The 23,001-nt window shown below is 40.0% G+C and overlaps 1 protein-coding gene across 1 annotated transcript; it reads left to right on the top strand.

The window, feature by feature from the left end:
- The first annotated feature begins 1,681 nt into the window (after window positions 1-1,681).
- Window positions 1,682-18,958, top strand: CUNH5orf51 (chromosome unknown C5orf51 homolog). Its single transcript, XM_036279646.1, has 6 exons — window positions 1,682-1,790; window positions 7,311-7,417; window positions 9,637-9,780; window positions 10,921-11,052; window positions 11,922-12,036; window positions 18,506-18,958. The coding sequence occupies exons 1-6, from the start codon at window positions 1,691-1,693 to the stop codon at window positions 18,787-18,789; spliced, it is 882 nt and encodes a 293-aa protein (XP_036135539.1). The 5' UTR covers window positions 1,682-1,690; the 3' UTR covers window positions 18,790-18,958.
- The last annotated feature ends 4,043 nt before the right edge of the window (window positions 18,959-23,001 follow it).

Genomic DNA, 23,001 nt, shown 5'->3' with positions numbered 1-23,001 from the left:
CATAATGAGTTATTAATTTCTCTCAGAGGTTTTTAAAATGTAGCATATTTTACTTTTTTTATTCATGTAGGTTTCCTAAGGTAAAAATAACTATAAAATTGGAGAAAATTACTCATATTTCTTCTTTTCTGGGACAGGGTTTCTCTAGCCTTAAGCACTTTCTTTAATATGCATTGGTGAGGGCTGGCTATTATTTATCTCCATGATGAGACAGTCTTCTACAGGTAGATGGGTACTTTGACATAATCTTGGACCAATCACAGAATCATGTATTCTAGGGTTTGGAGTGGTTAATAGCATTCTGTCCAGTTTCTTCATCTGGAAATGAGGGGCTGGCTGTATTATATACTCTCAGATCCCTTTCAACTCTCTGAAGACATGCACACACTTGAGCCATCACCTGAACAATAATTCCTAGTGTCAAATGTACCCTGCTGAAAGCTCGTTGTTTAATTGTAAATATTATTTAAAATATACAGCAAAGTTTGTCATTTTGAGGTGTCAAATGCTTATTAGTTTTGACTTTTAGCCTACACATTGATTATATAATGCAACCTTCCTGGCCTGCAGCTTCCTGATTAAAGATAACATGGAACTGACGACACAGAATTAATACATGATCCCTGTCCCATATGTTTAGGGTGAACCAGAGGAAGAAACTGGTGTTACAAAGACCAGTTTAGAAAGGCATTGTGGTCAATCACTTATAAATCACAATACATCATTTTCCTATTTTTAGTATAAATAAATAAATAAAATACCTTCCATAAGAAATAAGGTAGAATGGAGATTATTCAAAATGCACTGTGTCAAACTGCAAAACGGAAAACACCGAATTAAAGATTTGTCTGAACCCAGGCTTGAAAACGGGGAATGCAAAGTGGCAGTCAGACTCATTGACTAGGGGCTTTGAAACTCACAGTTGAGAGGATGAACTTGACACACGGCGCTTTGAGGGAGGGGCTCGAGATGTACAACAATAAAAAGTGTTGCAAATGCAAAATGTTGGTCCTATTGGACGCGAGGCGGTTAAGGTACGTTAAGTGTGAGCTAGCCAGGGCAGATCAGATGTAAAACAAACCCAGCTGCCTAAGCTGAGATGTAGAACAGCGACACTCAACCACGTAGCCTGGGGGCTCTCCACCCAACGACCTCGGAGACGGATGGGCTACGAGGGGGCCGTCAGGCTCCCCATTTCTGACCGGATTATAATTAGGCATCCTCCTCACTACCAGACCAAACCGACAGTCCTCCCGCAGACCTCGGCTCTACCGAGTACAGATGCAGCGGAATAAAGAGGCGCTGGCAGGGAACCCCACGCTCCCCCCACCAGCCAGCGGCAGCCAACCATTTCCCAGCACTCGTGGAGAGAGCTGGCTTCCAATTGGGTCAGCGTGGGGCATGGACGTCTCCGATTGGTTTAAGGGAGGGGCGGGGAAGGGGCGTGTCCTGACGGCACACCCGCTCCTAACGTCTCCATGCCGCTCAGGATTATGGGAGGGAGGGGAAGTCCGAGAAGAAGGAATTATCCCGGAACGACCTTTGCCTGCCCGGGTCTGCACTCCTCCGGAGTCGGCGAGCCCTCGCACCAGCCCGGAGAGTCCGCCCCCACGCCGCGCCGGGGCCGGGGGATCAGGTGACCACTGGCCCGCGCGGTCACGTGGCCGGAGCGCGCCCGCCTGTTGTGGCCATGGCGGCCGCAGGCTCCAGTGTGGTGAGGCGAGTGGAGGAGCTCGGGGACCTCGCTCAGGCCCACATACAGCAGCTCAGCGAGGCCGCTGGCGAGGACGGTGAGGAAGCGGAGGAGAGGGAGGCGGGCGGGCGGGCAGTGTGCAGAGCTGGCTCTGCAGCCCTGGGAGCCGGGGTGCGGCCTGTGGCCCGCGAGCGTCCCGTGCACGGGCGGTTGTCCACCCGCGGAACTCCCAGGGCCTTGAGCGGAGGCGTTGGCGTGGACGCCGCGACCTCCGCTCCCAGCCCCGTGCAGTCGGGGCTGCGTGCCTTTGAGTGGCTCGGTGGCGCCCGGGGAACGGGGCGGACTCGGGGTGCCAGTACCCGCGACAGTGGGCCTGGGCGGCTCATGCTGAAGGACTGCGCACAGGCAGTGATGGTTTTGCGTGGACAGAACTTGGCGAGTGGAGCAGTGACACTGGATTGCGACGTTGTCAATTCTGGGATTCGGCACCCAACTGTCACCTGTAATCTACGGAAGGGTCTTCGGTTGCCTTCGTTCGCTCGCTCGGTTCTTTCGCTGAACAGTTCCCGCAAGGGCTCTGTCGGGAGTAGATCACTTCTTTTGGAAATATCTTTTCTTAAACAAGAAACAAAGAAAAGCAGAGAATTGCCTCAACTTCTGGCTTTAAATCCATTCCTCCGCTGCCTATCGATTTTATGCATTTCTTTTTGAGTTTGGAGCTTTTGCTACAATACAGGTCGGTGTTTAAGTTCTTGCGGACTCACCGCGATCGCACTCATAGGAAAACAGAAATGGATTTACCCAAGTGATCGAGTAACTCGTTGGTGAAGGTATTGGATAGGGTCTGTGGTGAGATAGCTCTAGTTCTACTGAAGATTATTTGCCGAATTATTTTTTTCTTTGGCGTTTGTTCTTCAAAATCCATAGAATGCCCAGAAGCTGGACTTCTTTTACGGTTTGTGGTAGGTGAATCCCAGGATTCACATGAGGAGTTAGTTCATGGACAGTACTGGCTATTACCTGCAAGTGTGTCTAAATTACTTATAAATAAGCCATTCGGCCTCGCACAGTGGAAGTAAGCCTAGCCCATGAAGTTTATCCGAGGTTGAAACATGAATAAATAAATAAGCTATTCAGTGATCTCCATCTCCATTTAAAGCTGTCTAAAGAGGTCGAAGAATGTTTTTTATACTTACCACTGAGCCCAAAAGCCATTCGCAGTTTCCCGTGGAAGAGTTATTTAATCCAGTCTAAAATGAATGCTGGAAATAAAAGCCATGTGATATATATTTGTGTTTGGAGGCTTCATAGTTCTGAAAATGTACTAAAATTTAAATGATACTGGTGCATATTATAGTTATGAGTCAGTATTACTAGGGTGATTTTCTTATTTTATGAAGTGTAATTGAGATGTGGTTGCAGCCCCTGCCGGTTTGGTTCAGTAGTTAGAGTGTCCGCCCTCCCGCTGAAGGGTTGTGGATTTGATTTCTGATGGTGGGCACCTGGGTTGCAGGTTGCATTCCAGGCTCCAGGTGGGGGTTGTGCAGGAGGCAGCCAATAGATGTGTCTCTCTCACACCATGTTTCTCTCCCCCACCCTCCCTCTCTTCCATTGTATCTAAAAATCAATGGAAAAATATCCTTGGGTGACAATAAATAAATGCCAGAGATACAACCATATGCTGTCAAAAGGAGACTCATTAAACAAAAGATGTGGTTGCATGTATTTGACATTCTTTCCCCATACAACAAAAATAGTATATATTTAAAGTTTGTCCATGAATATAAAAACTCTCTATGTTAGGTTTTAGGGATTGATAGTTTCTATTGTCTTCTTCAAATTAGATCAGCTACAGCCAGATAGTATTCCAGTGAGGAATGTTCTCCTTTTCATTTTTCGTCTATTTTTGTTCATTTATTTTTCATTGTACAAACACAGTATGTTTACTGTATGGAATTATGCCATGAGAGAGACTTTTTTCAGGGATTATGTAAGAATCACTTTGTCAGTCGTTATTTTGACTGAATGGTTCTAGTATAAATACTGCATTTCATAAAAGTTTCCTAAAATGTGAGCTATTGGTCCTGGCTGAGTAGCTCAGTTGGTTAGAGTGTTGTCCTGATAAGCCAAGGTTGTGGGTACAATCCTGGTCAGGGCACATACAAGACTCAACTAATGAATGCATGGGTAAGTGGAACAATAGGTCAATGTTTCTCTCTCTCTCCTTTCCCTGCTCTTTAAAATCAATAACTAAATACAAAAAAATTTTTAAATAAATGAAATAAAATGTGAGCTATTGTTTCTTCACTCTTAGTAATCATGTCATAAGTTCATGTACATATATATATGTACTATTCCAGTAAAAGTTTTAAATTTTAAATTTATTAAACATTTTGAGTGCTTCAACATCATAAAAGAAGCAGAGACTACATTTAAGAAATGACAACTGGCCCGGCCGGTGTGGCTCAGTGGATTGAGCATGCTCCCATGGACTGAGAGGTCCCAGTTTGATTCCCGATCAGGGCACATACCTGGGTTTCAGGCTTGAGCCCCAGTGGGGGGAGGGGGGGGTGTAGGAGGCAGCTGATCAATGTTTCTCTCTCACATCGATGTTTCTATCTCTTTCTACCTTCTACTCTCTTAAACAAAAATCAATAGAAAAAACATATTAAAAAAGAAAAAAGAAATGACAACTGAACCTAGAAAGTTTTCATTCTAGTTTTTCAAAATAGATTTCCATGATAAATTAGCTTAATTAGGGTTATTATACTCGTTTTACACAAGATCTTAAGACTATCATGCTGCTTTTCCAGTGCCATAACACCATAACATAATTCTATTTAGTCATTTCAGAGACATAACTTTTATTCACTTTTTAAAAAATTTTTTATTAATCCTCTTCTGATGATATTTTTTCTATTTATCTTCAGATAGAGTGGGAGGGAGAGAAAGAGAGAGAGAGAAACATTGAAGTGAGAGACACACATCAACTAGTTGCCTCCTGCACAACCCCGACGAGGGCCGGTGACTAACTGCAACCGAGGTACGTGCCCTTGACCAGAATCCATCTGAGACTCTGGTCCGTGGGGCGACGCTCTCCCACTGAGCCAAACCAGTCAGGGCCAGATATATAACTTTTATTATTTTATTTATTTATTTAAATCCTCACCTGAGGATACTTTTCAATTGATTATTTTTAGGTAGAGTGGGAGGGAGGGAGAGAGAGAAACATAGATTGATTGACTCCCACACAATCCTGACAGGGGCTGGAGATCAAACTGAAACCGAGGTATGTGACCTTGACTGGGAATTGAGCCTGTGACTTTTTGGTCCGAGGGACGACGTTCTAACTGCTGTGCCAAACCGGCCAGAGCACATAGCTTATTATTTATTTATTTATTTATTTCAAATCTTTACTGTTGGATGTAAAATGTATTACAGATGTTCCACATTTTTCGCCCATTGACCCTCTCCTCCCCACTCCCCCCCCCCCCACCTTTTCCCACACTATTGTCTGTGTCCATTGGTTATGCATATAAGTTCTTTGGTTTATTTCTTCCCACCCCCCCCAACCCCTTTCCCTTTGAGGTTTGTCAGTCTAGCAATGAATTTGTACTTCTTAATCCCTTCACCTTTTTCACCCATTCCCCCAACCCCCCTCCCAACTGGCAACCAACAAAATGCTCTCTGTATCTATGAGAATGTTTCTGTTCTACCTGTTCATTTTGTTTGTAGATTCCATTGTTGATAGATGTGTATTCATTGCCATTTTGTTTGTTCATACATTTTATCTTTTTCTTCAAAAAGACCCTTCATCATTTCATATAATAACGGTTTGGTGGTGATGAACTCCTTTAACTTTTTCTTGTCTGGGAAAGTTTTTATATGTCCATCGATTCTAAATGACAGCTTTGCAGGATAGAGTAATCTTGGTTGTAGGTTCTTGGTTTTCATCACTCTGAATATTTCTTGCCACTCCCTTCGGTCCTGCAAAGTTTCTTATGAGAAATCAGCTGACAGCCTAATGGGAACTCCCTTGTAGGTAACTAGCTGCCTTTCTCTTGCTGTTTTTAAGATTCTCTCTTTGTCTTGAACCTTTTGCATTTTGATGATGATGTGTCTTGGTGTGGGCCTCTTGGGGTTCATCTTGTTTGGGACTCTGTGCTTCCTGGACTTGTATGTCTGTTTCCTTCACCAAGTTAGGAAAGTTTTCTGCCATTATTGTTTCAAACAGGTTTTCGATTTCTTGTTCTCTGTCTTCTCCTTCTGGCACCCCCAAGATGCGAATGTTGGCACGCTTGAAGTTGTCCCAGAGGCTCCTTACACTATCCTCATTTTTTTGGATTCTTTTTTCTTTTTGCTGTTCTGATTGGGTGTTTTTTGCGTCCTTATATTCCAAATCGATGGTTTGCTCCTTGGATTTACATACTCTATTATTGAATCTGTGTAAATTATTCTTTATTTCAGTTAATGCCTCCTTCAATTCTAACTGTGTATCCATGATTTCTAACTGGTCCTTTTTTATGCTCTTGAGGCCCTCCCTAAGTTCACTGAGGTTCTCACTAAGTTCATTGAGCATCCTGATAAGCAGTATTTTGAACTCAGTATCTGTTAGGTTGCTTATCTCTATTTCGCTTAGTTCTTTTCTTGGGGTTTTGTTCTGTTCTTTCATTTGGGACCTGTTTCTTTGTATCCTCATTTTGGCTGCCTCCCTGTGTTTGTTTCAGTGTATTACTTAATGAGAGGTATGGGGCTCGCTGAGACCCGATGCTGCTTGTTTGAAAGAATTTAGGAAAAACCTGAAGCAGGATCCAAGACCGGCCAATCCTATGGTTAAGCAACTGGCAACAGCTTGGGTGGGCCCGAAAGTTGGGCGGGGCGGGGCCTCAGGGAGTCACCAGGGCGGGGCTACCAGTGTGAGCCAGGTTGCTGGAGTCCCAGATATGGCTTCTGTCTGCCGCCCCAGGGAAGGGCTCACCAAAGGAACAAAGGCCTCTGACAGCACTTTTGTCCCCGAGAAAGCCCCCTCTCCAGCCCTCGCTCCAGTGCCAAACAGCTCAGTTCTTCCCTGTATGTCCTGGCGCCCCTCGAGCTGCCTCCCCTCCAAGCTTAGAAGGAGCGAGTCTGAGTAAGTCCGTGCGCGGGCCCTTTAAGGAGCTGCCTGGGGCTCCAGCCGCTTCAGCCTCCCTGAGCCTCAGTTCCCGCTGGTTTTTCCAGCCAGAAGTGATGGGGATTCTCTTCCTGGCACTGGAACCCTGAGCAGGGCGCCTGGTGTGGGGCGGGGACCCCTCAGTCCTCAGGGAGGACCTTCCCAGCCAAGGTGTCCTCCTGATTTTATCTGCCACACGTGGGTGTGGGCCCAGCCCATCCCCTCCGCCCTCCTACCAGTCTGGATGTGGCTGCTGCTTTAATTCCGTAGTTGTAGGACTTCATTCAGCTTGATTTCAGGCAGTTTTGAATGATGGTTGTTCTGTAGTTTAGTTGTAACTTTGACGTGGTTGTGGGAGGACGCAATACAGCGTTTACCTACCCGCCATCTTGACCGGAAGTCTAACTTATTTTTACATAACTGTCTGAAATTATGTAAAGTAATCACCATGTGTTTTATCTCTTACAGATCACTTTTTAATTCGGGCATCTGCAGCTCTAGAGAAATTGAAACTCTTATGTGGAGAAGACAAAAAATGTGCAAATCCATCAAATCTACTAGAACTTTACACACAGGTATTGAGACAGATGTGGTTTCTGACATGTTATGTGGCAGATCACTTAATTAGATGGTTGATTCCAATGTTTAGGTGTAACGTAGTCAGTTTATTCTCTGTTTGAAGTGTTTACTTTTGTTCAAAAACTGTATGTATAAAGCACATAGACTTGAAACTTTGAGGCAATATGCAAAAAAGATTTAGTAGATGTGTGTTGATAAGAAAAGTAAGGAATGCAGTCTTGCAGATAACAGAATTGCTTCCCATTATAGGTAAGTAAGCAAAACAGAACTATGTCTAATTTCCAAGGCCTTAACAGGTTATGCAGAGGAAATGGAGGATGCTTAAGAGCCCCAATTATTGTTTTTTCCTGAATTTCTCCTTCCTGTAGGATTCTAAGCTTTGACTCCCTTTTCTCTTGTCATGCAACTCTATAAGATTGTTCTGTTCTCTTTTCCCCTGTATATTTTATTTTGCTTTCAATTTTAGGCCTCTGTATGGACAAGATCTGTTTTCTTGATTTTCTCAAGCACTTCTGAGACAAGTTGACTTTAATCATGATTTCATTATAGTAACTAACATTCATGTAGCATCTTATAGTCTGAGTGCTTTACATGCCCTTACTTGATCGCCCAGGGATAATAAAGATGAAGTGGTTTTAGAAAGTAGAGTAGTTGGTAGCTTCAAAATAGTCATGGGAAAGTAAGTAAAGCATAGGAAATATAGTCAGTAATATTGTGATAACTGTGTATGGTGCCAGTTGGGGTGCTAGAAATATTGAGAGGAACACTATGTAAAGTTTATGATTTTGTAACCACTAAGCTATACACCTTAAACCAATGTATAATAAAAAGAAAAAGAAAAAAGAGAGTAAACTTAGTTAAGCTTCCCAAGTGCACATTTACAGCATTTAGGTGCCTGGCACTGTGCTTTCTATTGTAGGAACATAAGATGGTTTCTGTCTTCAAATGAGCCTGTAACAACTGCTCACAAACCCCAGAGCTGTTGTAATTTGGCAGAACTTGGACTGGCTTGCTTTGCTTTCAGAAGGCTCCCTGCCTGTCTCTTCTTTCACATGAGAAAGTTCTAAACATTTTAATTTAGTTCTAAGAATAAGGCAAAAGACCCTAGAGATGAAGATTTTTATTCCCCAGACCCTACTTATGGTTCTGACTCAATGGGTCATTTTTCATAGAATGATGCTTTTGTCCTTCCTGGCTTAAGCCTTTCACAGAAGAACATGGATCACTTAAGTAGTGCTGTGTGCTAGGTAATGCTCTATGTGCTTTACATATGGTAATTCATTTGTCCTCAAAGCAAAGAACTGTGAAAGCTGTTTAGTTCAGTTCATCTTAACTGAGGCTTAAAAAGATAAAATTGACTTGTCCTATGGTTAGTCAGGTGACCAGTGGTTGAACTGATACTAGAACACAGTTTTGTTCGTCTTAGTCCTGTAGGTTTTAAAAAGGGGATTGAGTAGTTTTAAGGTACTTAAACAGAGCTCTATTTAAGAATGCTGGGGTCTTAGTGTTGGAACTGCGTAATGTTGGCGCTATGCTGCCTTTGTTGGGTAGCAGGATACATATCCCTCAAATGTTGAATTTGCATTTCGGAAAACAAATAAATCCTTTGAAGATTCAATTTATAAAGCTAGAAGTAGTGATCTTAACTTGATACAGCAGCCGTTTAGAAAATGTTCAGAGTATATATAGATAAATAGCAAAGAATATAATTATATTTTTCATAATTAATATTGTATATGATTTATTTACCTTAATTAAACATAAAGCTAAACCTTATTTTTTGAGGGAAGGAAGATTAGCATTAATTTAGTGTTTTAGTGAAATAGCTATAAAGTTTTCTATTAAGTTCATCTTAGATTATGTTTACAGCTAGACATTTTGCCTACTTTTCAAATTTAAATTTTTATTTATTGATTGATTTTAGAGAGAAAGAGGAAAGAGAGAGAGAGAGAGACATCAATTTATTGTTCCACTTATTTTTGCATTCATTGGTTGCTTTCTGTATGTGCCCTGACGGGATTGAACCTACAACCTTGGCATATCAGGATGATGCTCTAAACAAGTGAGCTACCTGGTCAGGGCCTCAAATTTAAATACTGTATTAGCAAATTTAAATGTCTAATAAACATCTATATATATGTAAAGTTAAACTGTAAGAGTTATTCTTCAGATTTAAGTCATTTACAGATCCTTGTTTTCTCTTGCACATCATCAGGCTATTTTGGACATGACATATTTTGAAGAGAACAAACTAGTAGATGAAGATTTCCCTGAAGACTCTTCACAGAAAGTAAAAGAGCTGATCACTTTTCTTTCAGAACCAGAAATTTTAGTCAAGGAAAATAACATGTATCCCAAAGTAAGTTTTACACTCGTGAATGATGATAAAGCTGCTAATTCTTGCTGTATGGACTGCTCTTTAGAGTATTTTTTCTTCTTGAATTTGCCTTTGTTTTTGATATAAATTAAGATTGAAGAAGGGATTATGAGAGGTTAATACTTAAGATCAATGTCACACCTAAAGTATTGTATTTTACTAAATATGTTTCAGAATATTTGCATGATGGAATTGTAATTACAGTGCCTGATCATTTTTCAAGCACAGGTATTTGCTGTTCTGCTGCCTTAACTTTCGCAGATATGCATTTTCTTGAACATCCCAGTAATTTAATTACCACATCTCTTGTCCTTTTTACAGTCCTTATCTTCCTGGACATTTGCTGCCTTTCTTCCCATGGATCCACCTATCCCTTCCATCCCTGCATGCTCCTCCTCTTCATCTCTGAGAAGCCTTGCCCTTGCCCCAGCATTTCCCGTTTCTCCCATTCTGGAAACAGGCACTCCCAAGGACATGTCCTTAATCCTCCGATCGTCTCTTCTGTCTTTGTTCTACAACCTGTTCCTGTCTCCTTACTGCATCTCTAGTTAGGTGATTCCGAGTTTCTATGTCCAGCCATGGCTACTCTCCCAAGCAAATAATTTCTTATCTTGAACTGCTCGCTGCCTGTCTCCTCCTAGATATCTTTTGAGCTGTATGTGTTTATGAGGTATGCTAACTGTGGAAACAGATACTCCCAAATTTTAAATGGCACAACACAGTAAAAGTTTGATTAACGTTGTTCTTGTGTATATCTTTTTATTTTATTATAGCAGTGGTAGAAATAGATAAAATCTTGTTTCAAGTAACATGTTTCTGAAAAGTTATCTTTTGAATCAGATTATGGAATATTTATATTTCAGATACATTAGAACTTGCTAATAAAACATTTAAATAATATTTTCTAAAAATATTTGTAAATGAAGTAGTTATTTTAATTTTTATGTAGCATTAGATTCTGTATTTCTATTTGATTCAGAGTAAGGCATTCCTGTGTAAATAGCTAAACGAAGACCAAATGTTGTGAAATGAGAGTTTTTAATTCTCAGTATTTTGAAATTTAACTTTGATATTTACAGACATCAGATTTTACTTCTTAGCTTTGTCTTTGTTGTGTTTCAGCACTGTGATTTGCTTGGGGACGAACTCTTGGAATGTCTCTCTTGGCGACGAGGAGCCCTACTTTATATGTATTGTCATTCTCTGACCAAGAGGAGAGAGTGGCTCACGAGAAAATCCAGTTTGCTGAAAGAGGTAAAAAGGCATTCCTCACTCCTTTGCTTGTCTACATTCAAAGGCTCCTAAAGGCTGTCTTTGGTATAATATCAAGACTCTGGGAACCAAAGGGTCTGCATGCCAGGTCTTTTGCTTACTACCTGTGTAATCATAAACAAATTGGAATTATTCTGAAGATTAAATAAGATTCCATGTGAAAGCTCTTTATATACTGGGAGGTTCTATAAGTTCATGTTTTTTATTTTTTAAAATATAAGGTAGACAATATATATTAATTTTTAAGCATATTTTGGCCTGAAGGAAACACACTGGTTGTGAGCCTCTCTTATCGGCAGATCACTCCTGAAGAACCCGCATGCTGATAGAACACTGTGGCTCTCTGATTTGGCTCGACTCTGACCAAATCAATAAATCCAAAGTTGGTCTTAGTATTGTATCACTAGGGATTCTAACCTGCATCGATTGTACATGTGGTTTATGTGGGTCGAGAAATGAGAGGTCACACTTTTAGATGTAAAAGTTTGAGCATATAATTTCTAAGTTATAGTAAGTACATGCATATTTTTCATAAATTGTTAAATTTATTATTCTTTTCTTCCTCTGATAACATTTTGACAAGTATATTACCAAATTATGTATTCTTGGTTAATGATTTTTTTTTCTTCTATATTCTTATAACTGGAGCATTTGGAGGGTGACACTTTGTAGTATATATTGTAAACATTTTGAGGTGGTGGATCCTTAGACTATTGAAATGCAATAGCTATAAGATACATCTATATATTAGCCCATTTTTCATGAGTAAAGAATAGGAAAAAATTAACATTTGAAGTTTCCTTAGCTCTGCATATAATACTTTCAATTCTTTGGCTTTGACTTTCATTTAGTACCTTGTTGATGGAATCAGTTACTTGCTACAGATGCTAAATTATCGGTGTCCTACCCAATTAGATGAAGGCGTTTCTTTCCAAGACGTAGACACAGCTAAGTTACTGAGTGAAGGTAATGTGATCTCTTTTTGAAGTTTTTGTTTTTAAGGCTTTGTAAAATTTTAAGAAGTGTATTACATTTCACTCTGATTTAAGTAAATTTCAAGTTACATCGTAGACAAAAATGATAAAACGGCTTCTAAAAAATTAAAGATCTTCTCACATAATATAGAAAAATATTACTAACCTCTCTGTTTTGTAATTTCGGGAGCATTATATATCATGTTACATTTACTTATTTTACAACTACCATAGCCCCGATCAGGTACTAGGTTTCACTGCGTGTAACAGAAATTAGAAGTAATTTTTAAACAAGATACAACTTTACTGCTCTTGAACATAAAAAAGATCCAGAGCTGGTTATGTTGGCTCCGTGGTGTCATCAGGTTCCTATCTCTTTCCCTCTTCATCTTTAGAACAGAGCCCTTCAGCTTCAGAGGGAGATACTTTCTATAGGATACCACGTGAACAGTGCTTCCCAGTGCTGTGCAGCACGCTTTCCTGTGAGGGTACTGCTTCCATGCTTAGTATCCCAACATGCCCCTGGAGCGCCTTCCATCTCACCTGTGCTTCAGTCTACAGGAACGGCAAAGATGTCTCTTTGACCTAAGTCCACTCCTTTGGAGCAACCTTCTCAGAAGTTTCTTACAACACGTACAACACTTATACCTACATTCACTGGCCAGAGTTGAATCACATGGATTCATGTAACTAGGAGGGAACCTGGAAAGTATAGTCCTTTACCTGATCCATTTCCATCCCAAATAAAATGAAGTCTTTACCTAGAAAGAAAGGAAGAATGATTGAATAATGGGTAGCAACTATTAGTTTCTGCCATAAACATCTTTGCACTTAAAAATGTTAAGAACTGGCCCGGCCAGTGTGGCTCAGTGGTTGAGCATCAACCCATGCACCAAGAGGTTGCTGGTTCAATTTCTGGTCAGGGCACATGCCCAGGTTATGGGCCCGATCCCCAGTGGGGGGCATGCAAAGAGGCGGCCTATCGGTGTTCTCTCTCATTGATGTTTCTATCTCTCTCTCCCTCTCCCTTCCTCTCTCTCTCTAAAATCAATAAGTAAAAGAAACAATAAAAAAAAAATGTTAAGAACTGGATATAGAGGATCATCGGGGTTTTAGATGAGGTGTGGGAGGGAAGAACCACTTATTTTTACCATCTCTTTTAACAAATGGAGGGACAGAGCTCCTGATAAACCAGATACACCTGGTTCGTGGTCTTTAGCTGTCAAGTGATGTACATGATCATGTGTGCAAACTTTCTTTTATACTTCATCTGAAATTTGTTGTTGTTAATCCAACTAAGGATATTTTTCCATTGATTTTTAGATAGATTGGAAGGGAGGGAGGGAATGAGAAAGAAACATCAATTGGTTGTCTCCCGCACAACCCTGACCGGGGTCAGGGATCGAACCTGCAACCCAGGTAGGTGCCCTTGACCGAGAATGAAACCCACAACCTTTGGGTTCATGGGCCGATGTTCTAACTGCTGAGCCAAACTGGCCAGGGCTCATCTGAGGTTTGGATGGGGAAAAATCAAATATGGGGAAATATTAGGTAATCTTTTATTTTTTCATTTTATACATTTGTTTTAATTCTCCTTTTTTAGTTCTATAGACTTTTATGTTTCTTTTTCAGAAACATTGCATGAAAAAAACAGCATGATATAAGTATCACTAATATATGTGGCCAGTAGTGTCCAAAATTTTTAAATTTCAGTTAATTCAGGCAAATAGCTTATTCTAAAGAAGCTTTATTGTGAACACAAAGTGCTCTTTCAGCAGGCATGACATTTTGACAAACATGGGGTGTCTTAGTTTATTTATGAGAAGTGTATTTATTCCAGAAAACTAGTGAACTGATAACTGTGTTAAAAATGGCTTTTCTAAAAATCTCACACACTTGTATGGATTAATTTAAAAGAAAAAGCAGGGGCGGACACTAAAGACTATTTAGAATAAAAGACAGTGGCGCATACCACCTATTTCCCTCCACCTCCCATTGTTAGTCATACAGTAAGATACTTTCGTGACCTGAAATTTATTCTTCAAAATGCATGTAATACTTCTCTCATTTATTTATTTATTTTAATTGAATTTATCAGAGTGACACTGGTTTAAAAGTTATACCGGTTTCAGCCCTGGCCGGTTTGGCTCAGCGGTTAGTGCGTCGGCCAGAGGACCAGAGAGTCCCAGGCCCGCTGAGGGCACGTACCTTGGTTGCAGTTTGTCCCCGGCCCTGGTTGTGGCCATGTGGGTGGCAGCCAGTACTGTGTCTCTCACATTGATGTTTCTCTCCCCCCCATCCCCGCAATATCTGAAGATAAATGCAAAAAAAAAAAAAAGTCCTCAGGTGAGGATAAAGAATAAAAAAAAAGTTACGCTGGTTTCAGGTGCACTATTCTACAACACGTCACCTGTACCCTGTATTGTGTGTGCACCACCCCAGGTCAAGTACTGGTGTCTTCTCTTAGATCATAATTTCCACTAGCCTCTAGCTTTGATTGCTTCTGTAACAGAGGAATCAAGGAGGACAGAAACAACCTGGCTGGTGAGCATTGACCCATGCACCAAGAGGTCACCGGTTCGATTCCTGGTCAGGACACATGCCCAGGTTGTGGGCCAAATCCCAGTGGGGGACAAGCAGGAGGCAGCCAGTTGATGTTCTTTCACATTGATGTTTCTTTCTCTCTCTCTCTCCCACTTCCTGTCTCTAAAATCAATAAAGAAAAAAATTTTAAACAAAAAAGACAGAAAGGGTCACATTTTTCCAGAAACAAAGATAACAATATTATGTCCACAGTGGTTTTGTCACAGTGTTTAGTGCTCTTTTGCTGGTAGCTTCTTGCTCTCATCTAAAGCTGTTTGCTCCTCTGTAATTCATCTCTCTCAAGATAGTTAGAAACCAGCAAGCCTACTATTTATAGGCTAAATTACTCCTAAGACCCTGTCAGAGACATTTAATTTATTTTTTCATTTTTTTGTTAGCTAATATAAAACATAATTCTGAAAAATCCTCAATACTCATTAGCAGGAAAAGTTCTGTATGAGTCATCAAAACATTTTTGTGGGCAGATCTGAATGATAATTTACCTAATTTTAGATAAAACTCAAAAGTTTTTGAGTTTTATCTAAAAAATCGTAGTAAGATTTTTTTTTTTTCTTTTTTCCAAGGTAAGATAATCAGACTCTCCTTTGAACATTACTTATATGTCATTAAATTTTCAGCTTTTAAAAATTATCAGGTAATGTATTCAGTAAACCTTTTTATCTTATCTCTGAGCCTTGTTCTCTGTGTGTCCTTATAAAAGTAGCCTTGTCAGAATAACTCTGGAGTTACATAGTTTAAATAAAATACTGTTGAGCTTTGGACACCCTTGGTTTATGCCCTTTTTATACCACTGAGGGCCACCCCCTTCCAGCGACCCTTTGGCCCATTGCTTAATCTAGAAACTGGACTTCAGATCCCCTAAAGGAGTGGCTCTGATCTATCATCGCTAATAGCCTGGGTGGCTCGTCAAAAATACAAATGTGTGTGTACCACCTGCAGGTTCAGATTCAGCTTGTGGAGTGCAGGAATCTGTTTATTAAGCTTTCATAGTTACGATGAGTCAGACTGAGACTTCACTGCTCCAGGGATGCCAGTCTGTCCACCTTCTTCATGTGAGGGTCGCCTTTCTGCCCTCACTGTCACTTATTCTGCCCCTCCTTCTGTATTCCCTCTAGCATGTGTGTTCACCTAGGATGTGCACAGTGCAAAGTGAAGTAGTTGATTGAAAATGATGCTGAGCATTAACAGAAAAAAAAAGGAAAATTTGTAGCCATGAAAAGACTATAGCTACAGAGTGGTAGATTCCTTGGGGGAGTAGAAAGGTGGAAAGTGCCTGATTTTTACATTGTCTGTGCTTTAAATGCAGGGTATTTTAATGCAGTAGTTTAGCATAGGCTGTGGGCAGCAGCAGCAGCATCACCCTAGGTCCTAGGGCTTTGTGTGTTTTTAATCCTGTGAGGATATGTTTCTGTTGACTTAGAGAGAGAGAGCGCGAGCGTGCGCGAGAGAGAAAAGCATCTATGTGAGAGAGAAACATCGATCAGTTGCCTCTTGTGCCCCAACTGAGGATTGAACCTGCAACCTAGGTATGTGCCCTGACTGGGAATTGAACCCACAACCTTTCAGTGTACGTATGTATTTTACTCCAACCAACTGAGCAACCCAGCCCTGGCCTCCTAGGACTTTGTTAAAAATGCAAATTCATAGACCCAACTCCATACCTGAATCTCATGCTTGGAAACGGGGCCCAGCAATCAGCATTTTAACACGTCTTTCTGGTAATTCTAAAGCAATCTAAGGTGTGAGGAACACTCTATCATATAACCATTCATTCTGTCCCTGGTAAACTCTTCCCATACGATATCTGTGTACCTTGTTCAACAGTCACTCCTTGTTAATATAAAGAATAAGGCTTAGCCCTGGCCGGTTTGGCTCAGCAGTTAGAGCATTGGCCTACGTTCCAGAGAGACCCGGGTTTGGTTCCCGCTAAGGGCATGTACCTCAGTTGCAGTTTGTCCCCGGCCCTGGTTGGTCATGCGGGAAGCAGCCACTCGATGTGTCCCTTTCACATCAATGTTTCTCTCTCTCTTTCTTCCTCTCTCTCCCTCCCAGTCTATCTGAACAAAAAATGGAAAAATGTCCTCGGGCGAGGATTAAAAAAAAAAGAATGAGGCTTAGACTGGTCAGTGTGGCTCAGTGGATTGAGCATCATCCCATGAACGGAGAGGTCCCAGTTCAATTCCAAATCAGGGCACATGCCCAGGTTTTGGGCTCCATCCCCAGTAGGGGTTGTACATGAGGCAGCTGATTGACATCTCTCTCACATCCATGTTTCTCTAAAAAAAAAAAAAAATCTAAACATTGAAAAAAAAAAAGAATGAGGCTCATTGGGAGTTGTGCATAAATTGGATCCCAGGTCTCCCTTAGACAAATGTTCCCACTCATCCCAAGTGGCTTCACTTTGTGGGACATACTTCAGCTCCTCCTCCCAAAACAACAGCCTGCTTAAAAGTTCGACCTTCCCTCCTTTTCTGATTCTATCTCCTTACCTCCCTCCACCAATCTTTTTAGAAATAATTAGGCAGGGTGTAGGGTCACAGAAATAAAAAAGATATGCATTCAGTGAAGTGCTGAATCTAATACAAAACAATTCTAAATAACATCTAATGCTGCATTCAGCTTTTCTCTAAGGTTTATATTACTAGTACAAAGAAGTGGTTATGTGTAATATGTATTGTACTTATTAAGGGAATGCTGTTTTACATATAGAAAGCATAATTAATATAGTGTTTATCGTTTGCATGAATGTAGGCCTCAGATTCTGCTCTTAAGTGATCATTCCTTTTATTGTTGTAACAGTTTAGGGTCAGCTCTTCTGTTAAACCTATTCCTTCTCTTGCTGCTGTTTTTAAGTAGAATTTGAGGTGTAGTGAAGGGATAGCTGTAGGGACAAATTCTGAGATTGTAAAAAGTTTGCAGTAGAGTCAAGATGATAGAAACTGTAACAGTTATAAAAGTTGCATTCTTCTATTTTTGTGTCTCTAGTACCATCATAATCATTTCTGATGAGCCATAGTTAGTGAGCAACTGAGATTATGATGTTCATTTATTTGAGGTAAACTTTTCCAATCACACAAGTACCTGTATATTAGAATAAATTATTTATTTTTATTTTAGTGATTTGAAGACATTAATTAGTCATATAGTTTATATCATAGCCAATAATTTATACCCAGATCTTTTTGATTCTAGGTCTGTTTGTCTTTCTGTCAGAGTCATATACTTTGTGCCACAGATGTATAATTATATAATTGCCTTATTTCATAATAAGATTGCTTTAACTTTTGATGGAAATCCTGCATGTATTCCCTTTTCCTGGAAACATAAACCATCTTAATATAATGTAACATCTTTGATAATTTAGGATGATATGGCCTATCAGGGCCATGTTTATGTGTGATAATTTCTGTAGACTCTTCTAGACATGTAGGAGGTAGTATACTTGACTGGAACTGTAATACTGATTATAGAGTACACCCTCAAATTGTGGTCATGATAGCCTTCAGGGAGACTGAATACTCTGAAATTGTGTGCAGAATTTGGGGTATATGTTCAAGGAGAGGTTTCATTGATTAGATTAGGATCTCAAAGAGGCCCTAGAATTCCAGAAAGGTTAAGAACACACTGACCTAAACAATCTGTTAAAAACATTCTCTGACTGTACTCTTTATAGATAAAATAGAGATAGAAGTGCCAATTAAATGATTATATTAGTGATACTTGTCTTTTCTAAGTGTAACTGTTACATGAGAAGGAAAGATGATTGATGACATAAAAGGATTTATTAGAGTTTTCTTAACCAGAGCTTTTTTTTTAAGTTTTTAATTCTAATCTCTCAACCTAAATGATTTTCCTAGGAATATTTAGTGATATTCATTTGCTGGCTATGATGTACAGTGGAGAAATGTGTTACTGGGGATTGAAGCATTGTGCAGATCCACAGCCAGGAAACCAGGAAGTGGAGACTGGTGTTTCTGGAGCAAGCTGCACTACACACAAAGAACCCTTGGATTTCCGAGAAGTGGGAGAAAAAATTTTGAAGAAGTATGTATCTGTGTGCGAAGGACCCCTGAAAGAACAAGAATGGAATACAACAAATGCAAAGCAAATTTTAAACTTCTTCCAGCATCGCTCCAACTAGTAAGTTTATCTAGTCCTTTTCAAACAGAAAAACAAAAAAAAACATGAAATGGAAATGTTCCAGAAAAGAAGACATATTGATACTGAATTTGAGAATGTCACACTACATAAAGGTGTCCGGTGTGGTTACCCTTTTTTTAAATGCCATTACCGTATTTCACTATATATTCTTTTTTTTTTTTTCAATCCTCACCTGAGGATATTTTTTTGTTTATCTTCAGTTAGAGTGAGAGGGAGGAGGAGGAGAGAGAAACATCGATGTGAGAGGAACACATTGACTGGTTGCCTCCTGCACCACCCTGACTGGGGCCAGGGCCGGGGACGAACTGCAACTGAAGTACGTGCCCTTGACTGGAATCGAACCTGAGACTCTCTGGTCTGCGGGCCGATGCTCTAACCACTGAGCTAAACTGGCCAGGGCTCATTATATTCTTAAACCTATGAAGGAACAAATCTTTCATTTCTAAAATGGCATGTAGCGTATTCTAATTCATCCTGTACTAGAGATATCCTGTAACTACTAAGGAAGAATCCAATTTAGTTTTATAAGGATTTTTTTGTTACTTCAGATTATGTTTTATTTTAGAGAAAGGAAGAGAGAGAGAAACATTGCTCGGTTACCTCCCACATGTGCCTCGACTGGGGATCGAACCTGAAACCTGGGTATGTTCCCTGACCGGGAATCACACCCGCCGCCTTTTGGTGCAGGACAATGCTCCAACCAGTGGAGCATCAGATTACTTTTTATTGTGGTAAAATATAACATAAAATTGAGCATTTTAACTGCCTTTACATTATTTTTCTTTCTCTCTGCCTTGAGATTTGGTGTGCTTCAAAGGTTAATGCCAAGTCATCTCATTGCTTTGGATATAAAAATTGGCTAAATTATGACAGATATTCAGATTCCATTGTCAGAATAACATAAGTAATGAAAGACTCACAAAAGAATTGTTGTTTAATTATTTTACCATGTACTACTAATGACATTTAAATGATTTTCCACTGCTATTAGGCATTTTATAAAAATTTAAAATTATTTTCTTATCTTGTTTAAAAGAATATGCATGGTTATTAAATGAGTAGTAAGGATAAAAGCAAGTTAGGTTAGTCCACACTATTAGTTCCTATGTCTTTAAGGCACATCTTTTGATATGTATTGTAATGTTTATGTTTTTTGTCTCTAATAGTAGGGATGAGGGATAAAGGCCAGAGAGCCTAACTGCTGTCTTGCTTACAGTCTGTCTACCTCTACACCAGGACTTCATCACATTCCCAGAACTGACTCCCATGGCCACACAGTATCACCATCCTCAGTTTCCGGTTTTGAAATCTTACGTTTTCGTAACTGATGATAATTCTCATCTGCCTAGCCTTTTCACCTCTTCATTTTTATTGATTTTTTTCCTCCTTTGTTCTACTCTTTTTCACTTCTTCAGGCCTCTTCCTCTTGATTGCCACCTCTTCTCCTAAACTGTTAGTCTTTTTCAGATGTTCTCCCTTATCCAGCTTCAGCCTTAGGGGAACCGAGTGAGTGCTCTCTCCAGTCCCTTCAAATCCATCTTCCCCTTGACCCTCAGCCTCATCATTCCGCAAGCCCTCAGCATTGAATTGTCATTCCCTTTTTCTGGATGCTGAGTTCCATGTGAAATACACAAGCCCTTCAAAGTGGAATCACTCTAAGGATCTCACCTTCAACTTTAGAGAGGCCCTCAGCATAAACCTTTTGTTGTTACTGGTGTGGCCCCTCCCCTAACACATTGCTTGGTCTTATCTTACAGAAAACGGAGACTGGGAGGTCATTTTCTATTCACTAGCTTTCTCCTACTCATCCCCTACCCCACTGTTTGTACAGGAAAAGAGGGAGCCTGCTTCCGCTTGAAGACCAGTCTCTACCTTTCCTGTCTGCCATCTCCCTCATTTGCCCCAGTGCTTCTCTCTGTCTACCCTCAGATACTGATCTTCCACCACCTTGCTCCTTTTCCCTTCCTTCTTTCTTCTTCTCTGTTGACTCTAAATACTCTTCTTGTGTGATGTCATTCATAGCCATGGCTGCTTCTGCCCCTGTCATCTTGCCCTCCCGTGTTATCACAGGGGTCACGCTGCTTTATCGTTATTTTCCTTAGGACTTGGTGAATTCCGTATTTTACAATTTATACATAATGCTTAATAAATGGTAAGCCATTAATAAAGTTTTTTGGAATTAATAAGAGACATGATTCTAAGTGCCGAGCTCTGCATACAAGGTGGCTTCTACTGGATTCCCAACTGCCATGCCCTCCACACCAGAGTTGACAAGGCAAGCAGGGAAATCAGTCCTCAGAAGAGTCAAGTATTATGAGAGTTGGAACCCAGGAAAACAGGAGAACTTTCTCTTCCAAAGCTGGGAAACTTCCATTTTGCCTTCATGACCCCTTTGAACCACGTGGGTCTCACTGCTTGGTACAGTCATGAGGGGACTATCGGGTGCTTTTTGTACAACTTTTTGTCCGCCACACAATTGGAGGATAATTTGTAGGCCATAACAGTTATAATATAATACTTTTTACTCTAATGTATTACAGAACAGTTAACACATTTTTGTATGTTAAAGCCTGCTAAGTAAATTCTGTTTCATTTAGAATGAAGTAACTTCAAGATACCAAATATTCCACATAAGGAAAGTACTATAATTCACTCATTAACAATTTTTATGTGCCCACTACATACCAGATTTTGTCCTAGGCGCTGAGGATATATAGCTTCGTAAAACACTCTGTTTCAGAGTTTGTATTCTCGTGGAGGAAGTTAACACATTTTAAGAAATAAATGAATAGCATGTCAAGTACTATGAAGAATAAAACAGGGTAAGGGGCTGGTGTGACTCTGGAGAGAAGTGCTATTTTTAGGGTGGTTGGGAAGGCACCTCTAAGCACCTGTCTACTTTAGCATTTGTGTCTTCAAATTCCAACTCTTTGGTTAAATGCCTTGAACATTAAGTACATTTATAAAGTTTCTTTTTCTTACGAAAGTTCTGATACTGCAGTAAGAAGTGAACCACTATATAAGTCCTTGTCATTTTTGTTAACATTCATAGGGTTGCTGTCCAGTGTGGGCTTTACTAGTGGGTGAGTGATGATCTAAAGGCCTTGGTACATTTATTACTGTTGGGGTTTCTCCTTTTTGGTTCTCTGATATTTACTAGAAAAACTGTTTTAATGGACTTTTTATAATCCTTAAATTTATATGGTTCTTTCCCTGTATGAATTTTCACATGTCAGCTCAGCTTTGAAACATAAAGGCCTGTCCACTTCGCTGCATCTATAGGGTTTCTGGCTACTGTGAGTTGTTTCATGTTAAGGTGCAAATCATGACTAAAGATGTTCCCTTATTCCTTTGCATACCGTAGAGAGGTGGGAGCCATGGCTAAAATCCCACTATAAAAGTACATTCCTTCCTCTGCAGTCTCACTGTGAATTCTCTGGTGTTCATTAAAGTGGGAGACGTATCCGAAGCATTCTCAGATTAATTTTAATGGCATTTTTAAAAACCTGCAACTGGTCGACATGTTAGTTTTAGATTGCTTATCACTTCTGTTTCCACCTTCCAGGGCTCTCTTTTCTGGCTTACATAAGGATACTCCATCTGCCATAGAACCCAGGATTCTGTAGTTCTCTCATATCACTTTCTTGTATTATTATTTTTTGAAGATCTAATTGACTTCATTAGTGGATTCATGAACCAGGGAGTATCCCATCCAGCAACTAGAAGGGTGCCCCCTTTCTTGTATTATTTTGTAACACAATATGAGATATATTATGAAACTATTACATTAGAATACATTTAATGTCTCCACAATTAAAGTATGTGTTATGTATTCATGCTGGTGTTCTTTGCTGTTTTTTGTTTTTCTACTTCTAGTGAAAATATCCAAGTAAAATGTTTTGGAGCATAGAAATTTAAAAAATAAAACCATGTTCCCACATTTGTATCTTGTTCTTTGTTTTCTTTTATATCTGGGTTTTGTGTGAGAATGAAAATTTTATCATCTCAGTTTACTATTGATGTCTCGATATTATTTCTTCTTGTTCTAATAGCTTTCAGATAGGAATATGGGCTCTGGAGCCAAAGGCCTGAGGTTAAATCCCAGCTTTGTCATTTCCTAGCTGTATGACTTAAATTACTTAACCTTTCTGTGCCTTAATATCTTTTTTTTAATCCTCATCCGAGGATGTAT

Source organism: Molossus molossus, unplaced genomic scaffold (genome assembly GCF_014108415.1).
Source record: "Molossus molossus isolate mMolMol1 unplaced genomic scaffold, mMolMol1.p scaffold_m16_p_3, whole genome shotgun sequence".
NCBI lineage: Eukaryota > Metazoa > Chordata > Mammalia > Chiroptera > Molossidae > Molossus > Molossus molossus.
This window is presented reverse-complemented; position numbering and strand designations above follow the sequence as displayed.

Coding starts and splice junctions, on each gene's coding strand:
- CUNH5orf51 (XM_036279646.1), top strand. CDS start 1,691: ATGGCGGCCGCAGGCTCCAGTGTGGTGAGGCGAGTGGAGGAGCTCGGG. Junction 11,053..11,921: donor AATCCAGTTTGCTGAAAGAG/GTAAAAAGGCAT, acceptor ACTTTCATTTAG/TACCTTGTTGATGGAATCAG. Junction 12,037..18,505: donor AGCTAAGTTACTGAGTGAAG/GTAATGTGATCT, acceptor TGATTTTCCTAG/GAATATTTAGTGATATTCAT.